At 41.8% G+C, this 18,745-nt stretch overlaps 1 protein-coding gene across 2 annotated transcripts in view; it reads right to left on the bottom strand.

The window, feature by feature from the left end:
• Positions 1–17,419, bottom strand: part of sass6 (SAS-6 centriolar assembly protein) — a 28,303-nt gene extending 10,884 nt beyond the window's left edge. Inside the window, exons 1-7 of one of the 2 annotated variants that reach the window (XM_034235065.1) lie at positions 17,155–17,418; positions 14,119–14,179; positions 13,757–13,836; positions 13,554–13,658; positions 13,138–13,306; positions 10,010–10,087; positions 5,075–5,194 (exon numbers count right to left, since the gene is read on the bottom strand). In XM_034235065.1, coding sequence (XP_034090956.1) covers positions 5,075–5,194; positions 10,010–10,087; positions 13,138–13,306; positions 13,554–13,658; positions 13,757–13,836; positions 14,119–14,179; positions 17,155–17,216 — 675 coding nt within the window. In that variant the 5' untranslated portion in view covers positions 17,217–17,418. Of the gene's footprint in view, positions 1–5,074; positions 5,195–10,009; positions 10,088–13,137; positions 13,307–13,553; positions 13,659–13,756; positions 13,837–14,118; positions 14,180–17,154 lie in introns of both variants that reach the window. The other variant, XM_034235073.1, reaches the window with a different exon arrangement.
• Positions 17,420–18,745: the final 1,326 nt, after the last annotated feature.

Genomic DNA, 18,745 nt, shown 5'->3' on the forward strand with positions numbered 1-18,745 from the left:
TGAATGCTCCCCTAATAAATCAACATACTTCCTTTCAGATTTAGATTAACAAGATGTCTGATGTAGAGGAACAACATTTATTTTTTAAAGTGGACCTATCATGCTATATTTGAAACATATATTGTAGGGCCATACCTATACAAAACATGTCTGAAGTGTTTTGCTTAAAATACCAAACAGATCACCCATTGTAGCCATGCCTCATACTGCTCAAACCATCTATTGCACGTCTGTCCCAAGCGGCAAACTCTGGGGAACAGCCGGGACGCCAATACGGAAGTGCCACACACTGCAGTTCATACATGGGCCGCTAGGGACTGGCTGCAGAAAGGAGCAATTTCCATAGACCCCCATGTTAAAATGCCCAACTTTACAGCAGAAAAAAACATGTTTATACCCATGGATGCAATAAATATTATTATCGATATAGTTAGATTCCACCTTCATGATTATGAATCTGTGAGTGAATTGTTTTCTAACACGACCCTTTTAATTATATTAGGTCTTAAAGTTTTTGCATAAATGAGGGCGTGGTCACTTTGATGGACACGTACATGCCTCACTGTCAGCTAACAGCAACTTGTCCACTCTGCTAGGCTACAACCATAGAGGCTAGCTACAACGTTAGTTATGCGGCTTTCCCACCAGCGCTTTTCCCATTCTAGCTCCGAGCTAGAGCTTTTCTGGTCCAGCTCCGGTTTCCCTTTTCTGCTCCCGCTCTGTTCACACCGCCCAGAGCCCGACTGGTGCTGCCGCTGCTGCGTCATGACGTCACCGTTTACATCGCTGATTTGCTCCCCAACCGCATTACGGCGCTCACAACAACAATGGGGAACTGCGTCGGGTCGATGATCGTGTTGTTTTTAATTAAACGAAGCCAGATTAAATTAAATAACGACTTCTCCAACCTTATACTTTTCTCCAGAGTGCCGTGGTTCATTGTTTATTAATGTGTTTCTGCGGCATTTACCGACCGCTGCAGTGTTGGCTGCTCTTCCACGGGAGTTTATTCTCCCGTTAGCTCCCGGTTAGCTCACACTGCAGCGGCCGCTCTAAAGTATTCACTGTCCGACTCACACAAGCAGCTGATACATATCCCCAGTTTCCCTTAAGTGAATGTGTGTCAGTCTGAATTGACGCGGTTTGGCATCACAACGCTGTTATGAAAGTTTCTCTGGTATAAAATGGGTGATGTTAGCATAGCAACCGAAAATAAACTGACTACTTGCTATTGCTATCCTATTGTGGCATAAACCGTTTTCTTCAGGCACATTTTACCGGCGTATTTTTATTATGATTCTACTTGTGATAGTCGGACACGACAACCTGTGCAGCCCATGTATTGATTCCATCCGATAGCTGCTATAATACAAAACGTCTGCCTCTCTCCACAATGATCAATAACAGTGAACGGATGGTCAAAGTAAGGTACAAATAAACAGAATCACACGAAGCCTGGTTAGTGTTGCCTGACTTTATAAAGTGTGTTTATAAGCACTCTGCTTGTAGGCAGGCATGACAGTCGACCCATGTTCAGGGGAGGTGGGTTTAGTTTCCTGCACGCCTCGACGTAAGAGAGACGTAAGCGACGCCACCTCTTAGCTCCGAAGCTCTTGCCTCTAGACCGACAATTTTTTGGAGCTGGAAGTGAACCGGATTCCGGAGCTAAGAGGCTGCGCTGCGGTGTGAACAGGAAAAACCGGCACTTTTCAGACTCCAGCTCCGAGCCGGAGCTGAAAACGCGTTTGTGTGAAAGGGGCATTAGTCATAGTACTGTACTTGACCCTTTAGCTTTAGCCGTGTTCGTGGTGATTGTGCCTTTTAGAGAATATTGTTACAAATACCAGACAATTAAAATGTCGTGCTGTGCGCTTGAATGTACTAACAGAACTTCTAAGAAGTCTAAAATTATAATATTATACATGTTAACCCCGTTCGCAGGTGTTTGTGTGCTTGGTAGCTTAGCTTGTTACTTATTAGCCAGCTAAGGACGTAACCCTTTATGCATACATATACATTTTAGTTTATGATTCAGCCTTGGGTAAGACTGTTATAGTCTATGGCTATGACGCCCATAATGCTAAACGGGAGCAAATGTTAATAGGGGACCCAATTATCTTAGTGGTGGCCGCCGGAGCTAACGGAGCCGCAGGGGGCTAGCTCCAGCCGGCGTCCCGGAGCTAGCCCACTGCGGCTCCGTTAGGTCCGGGCGGTGGAGTCCGTCGTTATAACTGGAGATCAAGGAATGCAGCGAAACGCAGACTTGGTTCGCCTGCTGTAGTATTAGCTAAATAAATTATGTTGAACAAGGCTTATTAAGCTGAACATCGCCACAATTGTTCTGCTATGTATCGGTACTTCTTTTCTTAACGTGTGAATGACAAGCATTAAGAATAACAAAATATAGCTAATTCTCTTGCAGATTGTCTCATTTGATTATGAATGTAACGTTTATATAGGGGAACTACACTGTTAGCAGTAACTTGGTATGCATGTATTTCATGTTAGCTTAGCTTCTTAGCCTGAGCTAGCTCTGTTTACTTCCAGTTCGGAGGCAGCAGGTCCCGCCTCTTTGCCCTTATTTGGAGCAGGCGGGATTAGACTGACGTTGCTGTCAAGCCGTTAGTGGCCGACTCCGCCTACTAAGGGCTTCTCAGCAACTCTGCAGAATCCTATGGGTGACGTCACGGACACTACGTCCATTTATATATACAGTCTATGGTCTGTCCGTCCTGGGAGAGGGATCCCTCCTCTGTTGCTCTCCCTGAGGTTTCTCCCATTTTTTCCCCTTAAACTGTGGGTTTTCTCTGGAAGTTTTTCCTTGTACGATGTGAGGGTCTAAGGCAGGAGTGCCCAACCAGTCGATCGCGATCGACCGGTCGATCGCGGGGAGATTCCCAGTCGATCGCAAGATGTGTCTAAAAATAGAACAACAATATTCTGTTTTATCGTTAATGTCCTATAACATAATCTTCCTGTGCCAGAATAATGCACTTGAACGCACCAAAGCTTTGTGATTAGCCGGCGTGACCCCATGTGTGGGGGCGTGGCTGGTGGGCAGTGGGCACTATTTTGCTGACGTTGTCCGTGTCAACAGGAGTGACAGTCCGCACACACACAAGACCGCAATTATGGCAGAAGCAAAAAAGCCCAAAATATATAATTTTCACTCCGAGTGGGAGGATGATTATTTTTGTATCTATTCCAATTCAAAGTCCATCTGTCTCATCTGCAATGCGAGCGTGGCTTTATCGAAGGAGGGTAATTTAGGAGCGGCATTTCAAAACAGTGCACAAATGCTACGAGACGGATTTCCCTCCTAATTCTGCCCTACGCTCCCAAAAGGGGAGGGGCCTGAAAGGACAGCTAAATGCACAGCAGTCCATTTCCACCAGGCCCAACAACAAGAGCAAGGCTGCTACCATAGCATCTTATCGTGTCAGTCACGTTCTTGCGAAACACATGAAGTCTTTCGAAGACTGCGAAGTTGTGAAAGAAGCATTCCTGGAAGCTGCCGACACGCTTTTTGGGGACAGTAAAAATAACAGAAGCATTTCAACAGGTTTTTGATATAATAAAAACTCATGTTAGATACCGTTATTAATCAGCTGTAAGTTTTAGTTTGTTTGAACTTATTCATTATAATTATTGTACAAAATGGTATAAGAATGCAAACTTAAATTGATTATAGTCTATTATCAATTCAGGTTAAGAAACTAGTGTTGCTTGCATCCTATTTTAAAGCCATTTCTTTTTATACTCTACTAAAATGCAACAAAAAAAGGGTTTGATTCTATTAATTTTGTCTTTTTTATTGCACTTTGGCAGCAGATTCATGTGTAGCTTCAGATCTGAGTTGTTTTATTAGTAAGCCTAATTTTATTGGCAAAGAAAGGGTTCAGCGTCTTTTCTTTTTTCCCAGTGTCATATGTTGCAGCACTGTTCAATGTTTCTTGAAGACATTACCCACTGTAGTATGTGACGTGTGAATAAACTCCAATTCTGTATCAACAACACTGTTGTGTAACTTCAGTTAAATACTTGTATGTGTGTAGATTAGAAAGAGGTAAGATAAAGGATCTGCAGTATTTTATGGAGTATTAATCGTACAAAGGTCAGTTTTATACAAGTAGAAGTGTGTATTTACCTGGTAGTAGGCTCTCAGTAACTACGCCTCTCTATTTGGACTGGTAGATCTCGGCAGACTGGCAACTTTAAAAGTAGCTCTCGGTTCAAAAAAGGTTGGGCACCTCTGGTCTAAGGATAGAGGGTGTCGTTTTTCTCATACTGATATTCTGAACAATCTGTGCTGTTGTATTTGCTGTAAAGTGTCTCTACTGTAGGCTATTTTTATTATATGTACAGCACTTTGGCTCGACCAAAAATCGTTTATAAATGTGCTATATAAATAAAACTTGATTTGATTTGATTTGAAATGCCAGTGACACACACACATTTTGGTTTAAAAACTGAATAACGTCGGTTTTTTTGGTTTTCCGTTTTTCCGAAAAAACGACACCGGTTCTTTTTTTAACGTTGTTAATGTTTTGGATGCATATTGTTCTAGTATTTGTGCAGGCTGTCACATACAATTAGCCTCTGTTGCTACCTGCTGCTGGTGAGTAAATATTAAAATCAGTTAAAATTGACAACCGGTCCGCGATTTTTTTTTTTATGGATCTGCCGGTCCTTGGCACAATAAAGGTTGGGAACCCCTGCTCTACAGTACAGGTGAGCTCTGAGTGTTTGCGAGGCTTGCTAATGTAAACAAAGACGAGATTACGTCCAAAACACGTCAGGCATTGTTTCTGATAGCAACTTTCTGTGGGTCGGCTGCCGATTTGACGTCAGATCGGCAGCAATTCTGTGTCCACTCATTGTACACCCGTTTTTAAAAGATCTGGGTACGGAGGAAAAGAGAGAGAGTTTTATTTTCTGACGCTGCGTGAGTTTCCCGACGCACCGAGTACACATATGTATGTATAAAAGACATCACAAAGGGCATTTTGCATGATAGGTCCCCTTTAAATTAAGAGCCCTTTAATGCATTAGAAACATAGCTAAGGAGCCTTACCTCTGCAGCCTTCTCTCTCTCCGACTGTAACTCCAGAGAATGACGGCTGGACAGACAGCTGCTCTGACTCGTCCACTCTGAGCGCATTTTGTCCAACTCTTTTGTTTTCTCTGACAGAGTCTGTGAGACAAATTCAGGTATATTAATATAGTACTCTTCTTCCTTAAGACAATGAGCCTGTTGTTGTGCCATTCGGCTGTCATGAGGGGAGGGGCATGCCCACCAGGAGAAGCTTTGATTTCAGTTTCTACTCAAAGACCCCTCAACATGCGAACAGGAAGCAACCCGCTGTTCCTCCTGAGGCATAGCCATGTTTATTTTACATTAAACTTTAAATATATATTCAATTATACTATTAATTGAACCTGGTTTGTATAGTTCTTTTACATTACATTACATTACATTGCATTTAGCTGACGCTTTTGTCCAAAGCGACTTACAATAAGTACATTCGACCAGGAAGACACAACCTTGAAGAAAACAGAATCATATAAGTATATCAGGTTTCATAGAGCCAAACATTTCAAGTGCTACTCAACTGGCTTTAGGTAATCCAGTCCTTTATTGGTATAAAAGTGCTTCGTTAATCATTCTAACGCTCGAAGTGGAGTCGAAAGAGATGAGTTTTCAGTTTGCGCCGGAAGATGTGCAAGCTATCTGCCGTCCTGATGTCAATGGGGAGCTCATTCCACCATCTTGGAGCCAGGATAGCAAACCCACGTGTTTTCGCCGATGGGAACTTGGGTCCCCCTCGCAGCGAGGGCGCAACGAGTCGTTTGGCTGATGCAGAGCGTAGTGCACGCGCTGGGGTGTACGGTTTAACCATGTCCTGGATGTAGGAAGGGCCAGATCCATTCGCAGCACGGTAAGCAAGTACCAGTGTCTTGAAGTGGATTCTAGCAGTTACCGGAAGCCAGTGAAGGGAGCGGAGGAGCGGAGTGGTGTGGGAGAATTTAGGAAGGTTGAAAACCAGACGAGCCGCTGCATTCTGGATGAGCTGCAGAGGTCGGATGGCACATGCAGGTAGACCAGCCAGGAGGGAGTTGCAGTAGTCTAGGCGTGAGATGACGAGAGCCTGGACCAGAACCTGAGTCGCTTTCTGAGTCAGCTGGGGACGTATCTTCCTGATGTTGTAAAGCGTGTATCTGCAGCAGCGGGTTGTAGCAGCGATGTTTGCAGTGAAGGACAGGTTGTTATCTAGGGTCACACCCAGATTCCTTGCAGTCTGAGTCGGGGAAACAACTGAGGTGCCGATGTTGATTGTCAGGTCAAGAGTTGGACAATCTTTTCCCGGGAGGAAGAGCAGCTCAGTCTTGTCAAGGTTGAGCTTGAGGTGGTGAGCAGACATCCACTGAGAGATGTCAGCTAGACAAGCAGAGATGCGTGCGACGACCTGGGTCTCTGAGCGGGGAAAGGACAGAATTAATTGGGTGTCGTCAGCGTAGCAGTGGTAAGAAAAACCATGCGGGCTAATGACTGATCCGAGCGAGTTTGTGTACAAGGAGAAGAGGAGGGGACCAAGAACAGAGCCCTGAGGGACCCCCGTAGTTAATTGACAAGGGTCGGACTCAGACCCTCTCCAAGTCACCCTGTAGGTACGGTCTTTCAGGTATGAGGTGAGGAGGGAAAGTGCAGAGCCAGAAACTCCAAGTTTTTGGAGAGTGCGAAGGAGGATCTGATGATTCACCGTGTCGAATGCAGCAGACAGGTCCAACAGGATGATGACAGAGGAGAGGGATGCAGTTTTGGCAGTGTGCAGTTCCTCCGTGACAGCAATGAGAGCAGTTTCTGTGGAGTGACCTGCCTTGAAACCAGACTGGTGCGGATCCAGAAGGTTGTTCTGATTGAGATAACAGGAGAGTTGTTTAAAGACAGCGCGTTCAAGTGATTTAGACAGGAACGGGAGGAGAGAGACAGGCCTGTAGTTTATAACATCAGACTGGTTGAGAGTGAGTTTCTTTAGGAGAGGGTTTACTCTTGCCTCCTTGAGACTGTTTGGAAAGTGACCAGAAGTTAGAGAAGTGTTGATGAAATGGGTGAGAAACGGTAGAATATCAGGAGCGATAGTCTGAAGGAGGTTTGAAGGGATAGGGTCCAGAGGACAGGTGGTAGGGCGGGCAGAGGTAATGAGGGTAAGAACCTCACTTGGAGAGAGAGGGGAAAAGGAGGTTAGTGTGTTGGTGGAAGGAAGGTCTGGTGACCCAGCGGTGAGTAAAGGTGAGTCAGAAAAAGAAGAGCGAATATCATTAACCTTTTTTTCAAAGTGGGTAACAAAGTCGCTTGACAGAAGTGAGGAGGGGGGAGGAGCTTTTGGAGGGTCCAAGAGGGTGGAGAAGATGGAAAATAGTTTTTTAGGATTGGAATAGGAAGATTGGATCTTATCTTGAAAGAAAGTGCTTTTTGCCTGAGAGATCGAAGCAGAGAAAGAGGAGAGGAGAGCTTGATAGGTTAGGAGGTCGTCACGGTGTTTGGATTTCCACCATTTCCGCTCTGCTGCCCTAAGGACGGTTCTATTAGCACGCAGTGCATCATTTAGCCAGGGAGCCGGAGGGGACTGACGAGCCTGCCGAGATGTCAGAGGACAGAGCGAGTCCAGAGTGGATGAGAGAGTAGAGAGGAGAGTTTCTGCAGCAGAGTTTGGAGGCAGTAGTTGGAACGAATCAGAGGAAGGGAGGGCTGAGAGCACCGACGAGGCAAAGGTAGAGGGAGAGAGGGAGCGAAGGTTACGGCGGACAAGTGTAGGATGGGAAGAGATGAGTTTGTTATGTTTGGAAAGGGATAGAGAGAATGAAATGAAGAAGTGATCGGATGTGTGGAGCGGGTTTACAGAGAGGTTAGAAGTAGCGCAGTTCCTTGAGAATATGAGATCAAGGACATTGCCAGCTTTATGAGTCGGTGGGGACGGAGAGAGTGAGAAAGCAAAGGCGGTTAACAGAGATGTTAGTTCGTCTATCTTCCCCATCTGGAGGTTGAAGTCTCCGAGAAGTACAGCGGGAGGGCCAGTTTCAGGGATGTGTGAGAGGAGATGATCTAATTCCTCCAAGAAGTCCCCCAAGGCGCCTGGTGGACGGTAGAGAACAACAATGGTTAACTGTATAGGATGGGTTACTGTGACGGCATGGAACTCAAAGGTGGAAGGAGTAAAGTTAGGTAGCTTGAAGAGGGAAAAGCTCCATTTGGGAGAGAGCAGGAGACCAGTGCCACCTCCTCTGCCAGTGGGTCTGGGTGTATGGGAGAAGGAATATGCAGTGGAGAGAGCTGCTGGGGTGGATGTGTTGGATGGAGTAATCCAGGTCTCAGTGAGAGCAAGGAAATCCAGAGACTGCAGGGAGGTGTAGCCAGAGATGAAGTCAGCCTTAGGAACAGCTGACTGGCAGTTCCACAGGCCACCTGAAACTAGATGATGGATCTCAGTGGAGCACGTGGGATAGACGAGAGCAGGCCGGTTATATCGATTAGGAGATACACGGGGCCAGTGATAATTGCGAGAAGACACATGAACAGGAATGGAGAAAATACACATGATTATAGCATGAGGGGCTAAACAACAAAAGTAAAAATTAAAAACGCCAACGATACTTAGCTCAATCAAAGTAGGATTTGCCTCCTCTTTGCCTCCCTCGTGACTCCCGTAGGACTCTAATGTCTTTGTCAGTCTTACTCCCGTAGGACTCTAATGTCTTTGTCAGTCTTAGCCTGTCTGCCGCTGAAGCTGCCGCTCCAGGAAAGAGCTACCCGAAATGGACGCCTGATTGCTCAGTTCTCACAGCTGAAGTTAATTAGTTAACTATCTACAGCTGATGGGCGACAATAGACTGGCCCTGCCTATGTTAATAATGCAGGCTTGAGTGCTGAGAGCTGTAAAGCAGGTTTCGCCTGAGCAGATCTGAGATTTAAAATCTCTCAAAAGCGATTTAGCCGTTTTAGCTACAGTAACAATTATACAGAGTCGAATAAATGAAACCGAGAAGTCTAATTAAACAAGAATATAACTTACAGTGGTTGCTGCGTCAATAGGTAATGTTGTCACCGGGTCCAGATGCACACTGAGTTCATCAGTTTCTAAATGCGGTATTTAAATGCTTTTTGAGCTAAAGGATGACTGAGTCACGCAGTTCTACTTCACGCAATCAATAGACTGGCCCTGCCTATGTTAATAATGCAGGCTTGAGTGCTGAGAGCTGTAAAGCAGGTTTCGCCTGAGCAGATCTGAGATTTAAAATCTCTCAAAAGCGATTTAGCCGTTTTAGCTACAGTAACAATTATACAGAGTCGAATAAATGAAACCGAGAAGTCTAATTAAACAAGAATATAACTTACAGTGGTTGCTGCGTCAATAGGTAATGTTGTCACCGGGTCCAGATGCACACTGAGTTCATCAGTTTCTAAATGCGGTATTTAAATGCTTTTTGCTCTTGATAACAAGAGCAATTAGAAATGAGACCTGGTTGAAAATAACAGCAGGCTCATTTAGCCACAAGATACAAGTGACATCTCCTACACTGTGCCAAGAGCTAGAGCCATAGATGACTCCAAAAAGTGGTGAAAATAAAGTTTTTATTCAGCGCTTTTTCAGTCCTTGTGAACCCTCAGAGCATTTTTATATATACAAGTCAGCATTCACCCATTCATACAGAGACAGAGACTGCCATACACGGTGCCACCTGCTAAGGAGACAAGCATTCACACATCGTTGCTCATCGTGGCTAATTTAGGATTAAGTGTCTTGACCAAAGACACTTTGACATGTTGCCTCCTAAGCCACAGCTGCACAATGATTCCCACTAACATTAACCTAAAATAATTGACATTTTAAAAATGTTAATGTCCAGAATTTTTAAAGGAATTTCTGATATCCAGTGAGTGAAATATGTGGAACATTTTGGACATTTAAATGAAGTTTCAACATGATCGTATGAATGAGAAAAGGCTCACCTGTTGAGCATAGTTCAGCTGCCTGGTCAGATCATCTTCAGTCTTCTTCAGCTTCATCTCCACAGCCTGCTTCTCTGCCTGATACACACAGATAACATTTGTGATGGCAGTTTAGTTTAACAGTTAGCCCCTAGGCGCTGTTCAAAGTGCTCCAGGCAGGTGGATATTAGGGGTGTTGAAAATAATCGTTTCTACGATGCATTGCGATGCGGACGATTCGGTATCGATGCAGTGACGGAAGATAATCGGTTATAGCGTAGCAACGTTGCTTCCTGATTTTCCGGCCGCGTCTTTACTATAACGTTTTTTTTATCTGTCACTTTAATATCAAATCGGTCGGTGACGCAGAGATCAGGGAACAGACGTGACAGCGGCACAGCAACACCAACATGGAGCAGTCTGCTTTATCCACCAACACAACACCACCAGTCCAGAACCAACAGCAGAAGGACCCGCTCTGAATCACTCCGTGTCGCTGCGGCTCAGAGATTTATGTTTTTCAAAAATAATCACGTTACAATCATGTCAGGTTTTTGGTGGATTTAATTAAGTCTTGGATTGCAGAGTATGAATGTCCTCTAGCAATTTTCAGACTATATATACACGTGTGTAAAGTTTGTGAAGGCAGGAGGAAAAAAGCTTCCGCGATCACCGTCTCCTCTCTGCTGCTCCAAGCCCCGCCCCCTCCCTGAAAATAATGAGTGACAGGATGATAGTGACCCGATAGAAACTTTATTATTCACTTAATCACTGAGATATAATGAAGCTAACTTAATCTCATACATTCATGGGATTTATGTAACAGTAAGACAGAGAATGTAAGTGTGCACCCACATGCAGTATTTTTGTTTGTATATGCTATTGTAAATACTCCTGTTGTCTGCTGTGTGTGATGCCACATTCAGGACATTCAGTGTCCTTTCTTTAACAGAAGACCGTTGCTAGAAGCTGCAGCTAGACTGCAGAAGCATTATTTTTTTGTTTTTGAGGATGGAACAACTTCACACACAGATATAGGGAGGCTAGACTTATACAATTCATTTATTTTGGTTTATAAATGAATGTCAAGACATATATGTTATTGATTTCTGAAGCACTTTCTAAATAATAAAAAGAGAGTTCATATGTATTTACTGCACGTATGCATTGATGAAAAATAAGCCATGTGCAGTAATATAGAAAATTGAGGATGCAACGCATTGGTATGAATCGTGATATCGAATTGAATCGAATCGTTGACAGGATAATCGTAATCGAATCGTGAGACCAGTGAAGATGCACAGCCCTAGTGGATATGTGGTGCGTTTGGTGACTTGAACTGCTGTAAATCTCCCGTTTCACATTCCCAAGGGAGTTTCTCTCCCACACACTCTGAAACGCCTCCATTGGACTCCTTTTGTTTACTTGCGTTACATAGTAAAATTACTATGTAACACACTCGCTTCTATTGGCTAGCGCTCCAACATATTGTACGTCATAGGCTAAGGGGCGGGACATCTCTAAGCGCTTGGCCAATCACAACAGAGCCTTTTGAACATTAAAGCATGTCAACTTGTCACAGTAGAGCATTGGTTCTCAAACTTTTTCTGTCAGGCCCCCCCTTTGGAGAAAAAAAAAAGTCGGCCCCCCCAACACAAATAGTCAGGCTCAGTGGCGGCGCCAGAGATTTATTTTGGGGGTGCTGTGGGGTAGCTTGACGTTTCATAGAGGGTGCTCAAACATTTAGGGTTTCCCATTAATGTACCGGGCGCTACGGTGGAATGTTCTACTGCAACAATCCCCACGCATATACACAATGTTCCCGCGACTGTTACAGTGAAGGCTCGACAATCAGCTCACGGCATATAGGTGTAAGCAGGGATAAAGTGCTATTTTTATAGGTGGTGTGTGGACCTCATAAATGGGGGTCTGGGGGCAAGCTCCCCCGGGAAGATTTTTAAATATTGAAGTTAAAAGCATCAATCTGGTGCACTTTGAGAGCAACATGAAGAGATCTATGGATACATCTCTCAACACAGAACTGTAAACAGATTTACTTTTTCTTTATGGATATTTTACAAATCACTCCCCTTTTAAACTTTATTCATTTTTTAATGTCATATAGTATTTCATACTTGTTTTTCATTTATTCTCTTATTTTTTATAACTATAAATTATCATATAAACGTGTGCCTCGGAAATAATTGTTTACATTAATGGTGACCAAAACGTTTGAGACCCACTGAGATAACACTGAGAGGGTCCTTTAGCTCACTGAGCCTCTCAGTCTGACAGGAGAGGACTCTCCTCCACTTTGTTGTTGAAAAAACTCCTTATATCTGTTAGCGTAGCTCGCTAGCACCAGAAGCTAACAACAACAATCTCCGGTACGCTATCTCTCTCGCACACAAAATGGCTCGTTCCACACACACACACACAGAGCCGAGCTTTAATGAAACGCAGAGACCCAGACGTAATAGTACTGTATCATATTATTTACGAATCAATAATTGTTCAAAATATGATTTTTTTTTTTTAAATCTTTTTTTTTTTTATAACCATTTTTCCTCCTGGTCTCTCGCGCCCCCCCTGTCATGCCTCTGCACCCCCCTGGGGGGGCACGCACCCCACTTTGAGAACCACTGCAGTAGAAGGACAAAATACAAATATAAACCTGAAAATTAGCATGAATTCACTAAAACTTGATACGATCCAAAGCTGCAGACTTAAAGCTAACAGATAGATAGCAAAAAGAGACAAACCAACTATATTTCAATATAAAAAAACTACACAAAAACAGTGTAATTCAATTATATAATATTCAACACTTTTTCATGCCAACAACAATTTTAGATCAGATATAAATATGAAATGTGGCTCTTATAGTTACGTTTAGGGCTGCACAATTAATCGGAATGTTATTGTAATCACAATAGGAATAGTGTAATATCCAAATCGCAGTAAGCGCAATATTTTGTAAAGCACCATATGTGTACGTTTTATGATGCTGCAGCGAAGGTCTGACCTACAATCCGTTTATTACTAACCAAATAAAAAATCTTTTTTTGGTACAGACCCTAAGTAAAATAACAGGTCCAAATAGTGCAGCCCTAATTTAATTGATGATGAACAATGCTGAATGAGCCCACCTTGAGGGAGGAGAGGCACACTGCCAGGTAGTCTTTGATCTCTTTGTCAGAGCCTTGAACGAGCCGCAGGGACAGGTGGTTCAGGTGTTTGAAGGCATTCGTCTCCACAACACTGAAGGAGGCAGGGCCTTCAAGCACTGGGGACTGAGTGGACAAGTGAAGAAGAAACCTGGGGGGGGGGGGGGGGGGGGGGAGGTGTGTGCTGCTGTTGTTTTACTGAAACCTTCATTATATACATCATTAATATGTTGGCCAAACAACAGATTAAACCTGCATTTGAAACCAAGCTTTAAAGTGTAATAAAAACATCTCAGCATTTGTGTCTATATCTCAATGTTTATGTTTAATATTGGAATGGAATGAATAGGACAAATCAATATATGATGTGAAGCTTAAGTTGAACAGTGTGATGTTACCTTGGATTTTCGGACGCTTGCTCAGAATAGCAAAGATTAAGCAGGTCAATAAACTTCTGAGGAAATGACGTAAAGTCTATCAGTAGACCCTGCTGGACTTTCAAACTACACAAACAATAAGACATAAAGAAAACAGCAGTGAGAGTAGGATCAACGCATTCAAACACTGACCTTTGTATTTTTAGAATTGGATCATTACTTACCTTTGAAAATCTTCTTCTGATATGGAGAGGTTAAAAAGAAAATACGGATCCAAATCATCTGTTAGTCGTACAAGAAGATCCTAATACGAAACGAAAACAGGAAGTTAGGTCAACAGAGTTCTGGGGTGTAAACTATGAAGTAAGATCACCAGAACCAGAGTTCAACTATTACAGCATAAGGCAACTTGTTGTATTAAATAAGAGGAAAGCTGGAAAAATGTTAATTAATAAGTAGTAATCTATTTAATTTCCCCCTTGATGCAATCTGTGCCTCTTTTTTATGTTATAAATGAGCAAAAAAGTTATATATGAGACAATATGTCCTAAAATATGCAATTAAAACTGCAAAAACTCTTACTCACCCTTTTGTGCACAGGACTGTTTGTCAACTGAAGCTCAATGGTGACTCGGATATTTGCTTTCCTGTAAAAATTAAGCAGCAAACTGGTAAAAAAAATCTATTAAACAATCTGATTTCTTATGCTGCGACATGTACTACAAGCCAAAACATATATATTATTGACACTTTCACTTCATAGTGTTCATGGTAATCTTAAGCTATTTAGTAGAGGATTTAAAATGTATTCATAGTAACATAAAAATGCTGATCAAATGTCAAAAGTTGAATGTTCTATTTTACTTTTTATTTCAGAAGCTTCTGGTTGGTCTAAGAATAATAGATTTAGCTAATATGAATGGCATAATATAGCTAAAATGGTTTAAGGAATATTATATAAATGCAATAGTTTATGGTTTAAAAATGTTTGTCTCTACAATATTAAGTAAACGTTTTCTATAGAGTGGTGAAGTCCCTCCCCTTCCGGTGGACCTCCATGGGACCTTATTTCGGAAAAATAATGTATTGAAGTCAATGGAGAGAGAAAGATTATCTTTTCGATCCCGTTTGAATTGTGCCACAAATTTCACATATGATGTTTGTCAATTTTTAAAAGAGAATTTTTCCAGTCAAAAACAAAAAAATGTGTCGTAAAACTGTGAAGTAACACATTTTTTTGTGTGAAACGCTGAATGAACTACATCTCTGGTCTCCCACAACAACACACGTCACCAAGATGGCCGTCACTACTGTCTTGCTAAACAAGGGATTGACTACCCTCAATAATCACCACAATGAAACACGTCCAGAAGAATGTCATGCAAAGCTGCCTGCCTTCCTTTGATTCTCTCTGAACTGCCTGGTCTTTTTAATGTTTAATGTCAACCATTTGTGCAGATAGCATGAAGTAGAAAAAGATCGCCGATGCTAATGTAGCGTTAGCATTTTCTCCCCCGGGCTTAAATGGTGTATTATAGAATGATCACACCGGTGTGACAGTACTCTTCAAAGGGTTCACGAAATATGCCTACTACTCTTACTGTTTAACATTTTGGGTTACTTAATGTTACTTCATGTTAAGGGCCGGCTAATATGACAAGGCTAAGGCTGTAATAACTAACGTGCTTGCTACTAGCTAGGTAGCTAACTTGATCCAGCCACTCCTGGTCCTTTCATCAGACGGGAAGCGAAAGAACGAGCAAGACCCATTGCTGGTATGATAACAACCTGGTACTAATACACAGGCATCTTGTTAAAGTTATCTTAACTATCTCTTATATTTAGCAGAGGAAAACAATTGTGATATCACTTACGCGACTCTGGGATGTGTAGTCTTTCTAGTTGCGTATTTTTCATAGTCTTATATTTCAACAGTTTTATGACAAACTGTGACTTTTTTTTACATGGAAACTATTTTTTAAGATTGACAAACATCATATGTGTAATTCGTGGCACAATTCAAACGGGATCGAAAGATAAGTTTTCTCTCTCCATTGACTTCAATACATAATTTTTCCGAAATAAGGTCCCATGGAGCTCAACCGGAAGGGGAGGGACTTCGCCTCTCTATTGAAATAGGATTTAGCTTTGTGGAACAATAGATACATAGCTAAACAATGATCAAACTTAGATGTTAAATATTGTATTTGTTTGTCTGTCCATTATATTGTATTTTCATTAAGTCAATATCATGCACTTGTTTTGGTTGTTCATTTGAAGATAATTGAAATGAACGATTCCCATTCAATTCATTATTTCCAGAATGTTCTGGAGCAGTGGTTCCCAACCTGGGGGGCGCCAAAGATCACAGGAGGGGCGCCAAAGATCACAGGAGGGGCGCCAAAGATCGCAGGACGGGCGCCAGGCCTCAGATGATTTGAGGCCAAATATCATATTTTTCTTTTTTTTTCATTATTTTTTTTATTTTATTATTTACATAGAATTGTAACGCAATACATGATTGTCACTATAAGCCTTGTCTCTACATTACAATAAAATATAAAAAATTGATTAATTAATTTGAATACAAATTCAAGTTAGTAGCTATTAGGCCTATAGGCATAAAAACACAGACATTTATAATTCTTTCTTTAATATAAATGTTTCTTCTGCTTGTAAAGTGTCCAAACCGGGCTTGTCTGGATAAACGCATTTTAAAAACATAGTCATTGTCCATGCCGGTTTCAGTTGGATTATTTGTCACAGTTGTTCCGATCAGATCGGTCTCCTCCATTTTGTAGATTATTTACGACTTTTCGGCCAAATCCGGTTTACTTTGAGCATGTGTTTTAAACAGTTTAATCGCTTTGTGAATTGTTTCCACTTCCGCGCCGTCCTTTAATTTCTTCATACAGCGGGAATCCAAATGAATTAATCCTGAGTCCAACAACCATCAAAATCACTCCAATAGTGATCCTTAATTACACTTTCATCCTCCTTTAACAGCATACTTCACATTCATCCAGTTTGTGACAGTAGTTGTAGCATTTTTGAGACTTTAAACTTTAATAACGGTGTGTGTGTGTGTGTGTGTGTGTGTGTGTGTGTGTGTGTGTGTGTGTGTGTGTGTGTGTGTGTGTGTGTGTGTGTGTGTGTGGTGTGTGTGTGGGGGGGGGGAGGGTGGGGGGGCGCAACTTCCAACAGGAGTCATTTGGGGGGGCTCTTGGGGAAAAAGGTTGGGAACCACTGTTCTGGAGGACTAGTCGTCTGTAGGCGGAATGAATGTGTCTGTAATATTGTTGGTAGTAACACTAACAGTCGTTATTCTACATACAATAGTATGTTTGTATTGCAACATGAATACATGTTTTAGATTGAGATATGAAGCTAACGTTAGCTAGGTTTGAGTTGTGTTAAAACAGCTGAAGCTAAACCAGAGTCATATCAATAAACTGAAATATAGGTTTAAGTTTGTTATGTTAAAACACCGGTAGCTAGCTAAGCTTAGAGTAATGCTACATCGTCTAGGTTAGGATACAGAAGTTTAAACGTCTTTATCTTTATAAGAGTTAGGTTAAAACGTCTGTAGCTATATCGACAGGTGTGTATGAAAACGTCTCACCTGTCTTCGCAGTCTCTGCACCTCACGTTCACCTGCAGCTCTTTGCAAAACAGCTCCTCCATGTTGTTAATAAACGAGTCTTTTATCGGGGAACAAACTGACACGTTAACGTTAATAAAGCGGTTAACTATTCTTACTGGGAGGCTAGCATTTCCTTCACTAGGACAAGGCCCATTGTTGTTGTTATTACTGAAGTATATTTTGGATTTGGCGCTTTTCACCCTCCAACTGTACGACCCTGGAAACAGAACCGGAACGGTCCTCCTTCTTGATGTTTAACGGCTGTTTAACGGCAAACATAAAGCCTTTACCGCCGCCTACCGGCTGGAGTGGAACCTCCATCCTTTCACATAAAGGAAACAGCAACATGATTTTTAGCTTAGTTGCTGGTGCTTGTTTGACTGTTTCTTCATTATTCAAGAATTTCACCTTTTTGACTCTACTCCATATTTTTCACCATGGTCAGCAGTGGTATAAATAACTAAGTAGATTTACTTAAGTACTGTACTTAGGTAAAATGTTGAGGTACTTGTACTTTACTTAAGTATTTCAATGTTATGCTACTTTGCACTTCTACTCCACTACAATTCCGAGGTAAATCGTGTACTTTTACTCCATTAGATGTATTTAATACTTTTAGTTACTCAACAGATTTTGATTAATGATGTGAAATATAATCAACTCTTAAATAAGACTTTAGTTACACCAGGAGTAAATTCACAAGCTGCCCTGATAAAGCTCATTCAAACTAGCTGCACCTTTACCAGCTTTGATAACACTTTAATAAATCAATAATTATATCAAACATATCATATATATTACTCTGAAATGGACCAATCTGCACAATTACTACTTTTACTTTGGTTACTTTAAGTACATTGTGATGCCAATACCTTTCTACTTTTACTTGAGTATCATTTCTATTGCAGAACCTTTACATGTAACAGAGTAATTCTACACTGTAGTACTTCTATTTTTTGATGGTCAGGTTTAGCTTTTTTTTCAAAATGATTAATAAAAAAATCATATCCCTGACTTCTTGTAGCATTTAAGCTGGTTAGAGATTCAAAGTGCTGCCATTTTCACATGAAAAACCAACTGTTTCACTGAACCCATTCATTTATTTTGCTGCATAATGTGACTATGGAATTTGATGGATCTATTCAAATTGTATTGTTTACTGGTGTTTTGAAGATTTCATGTTGGACATGGAATTTTGCCAAGTAAAACATAATATATTGGCTTGGTGGGGTGACAGGAAATAGTGTGGTCAGCAGGCAGCAGCATACACACCATGTCCTCCAATCACCTGTGTGTAGTGTATTCATAATCACACTTTGAGAGCGCTAACAACGGTTTTCCACAACATTGTGATTACCAAAAACACTACTGTCATCTCAATGTCCTTGATGGTCCAATGTCCATTATGAAGCGCTGGGCAGACTCTGTGTCTGCATCGGGTTCCAAATGGACATTTATTTCACAAGTCTTTGCTGGATCCAGGAATATCGGAATGGGTTGGTTTGTGCTTTAAGAAGTTTCAATTTCTCTAAAGCGGTATCTTGTATGATTTCATGTGACTAATAAAATA

The sequence above is a fragment of the Gymnodraco acuticeps genome, unplaced genomic scaffold (genome assembly GCF_902827175.1).
Source record: "Gymnodraco acuticeps unplaced genomic scaffold, fGymAcu1.1, whole genome shotgun sequence".
Taxonomy (NCBI): Eukaryota; Metazoa; Chordata; class Actinopteri; order Perciformes; family Bathydraconidae; genus Gymnodraco; species Gymnodraco acuticeps.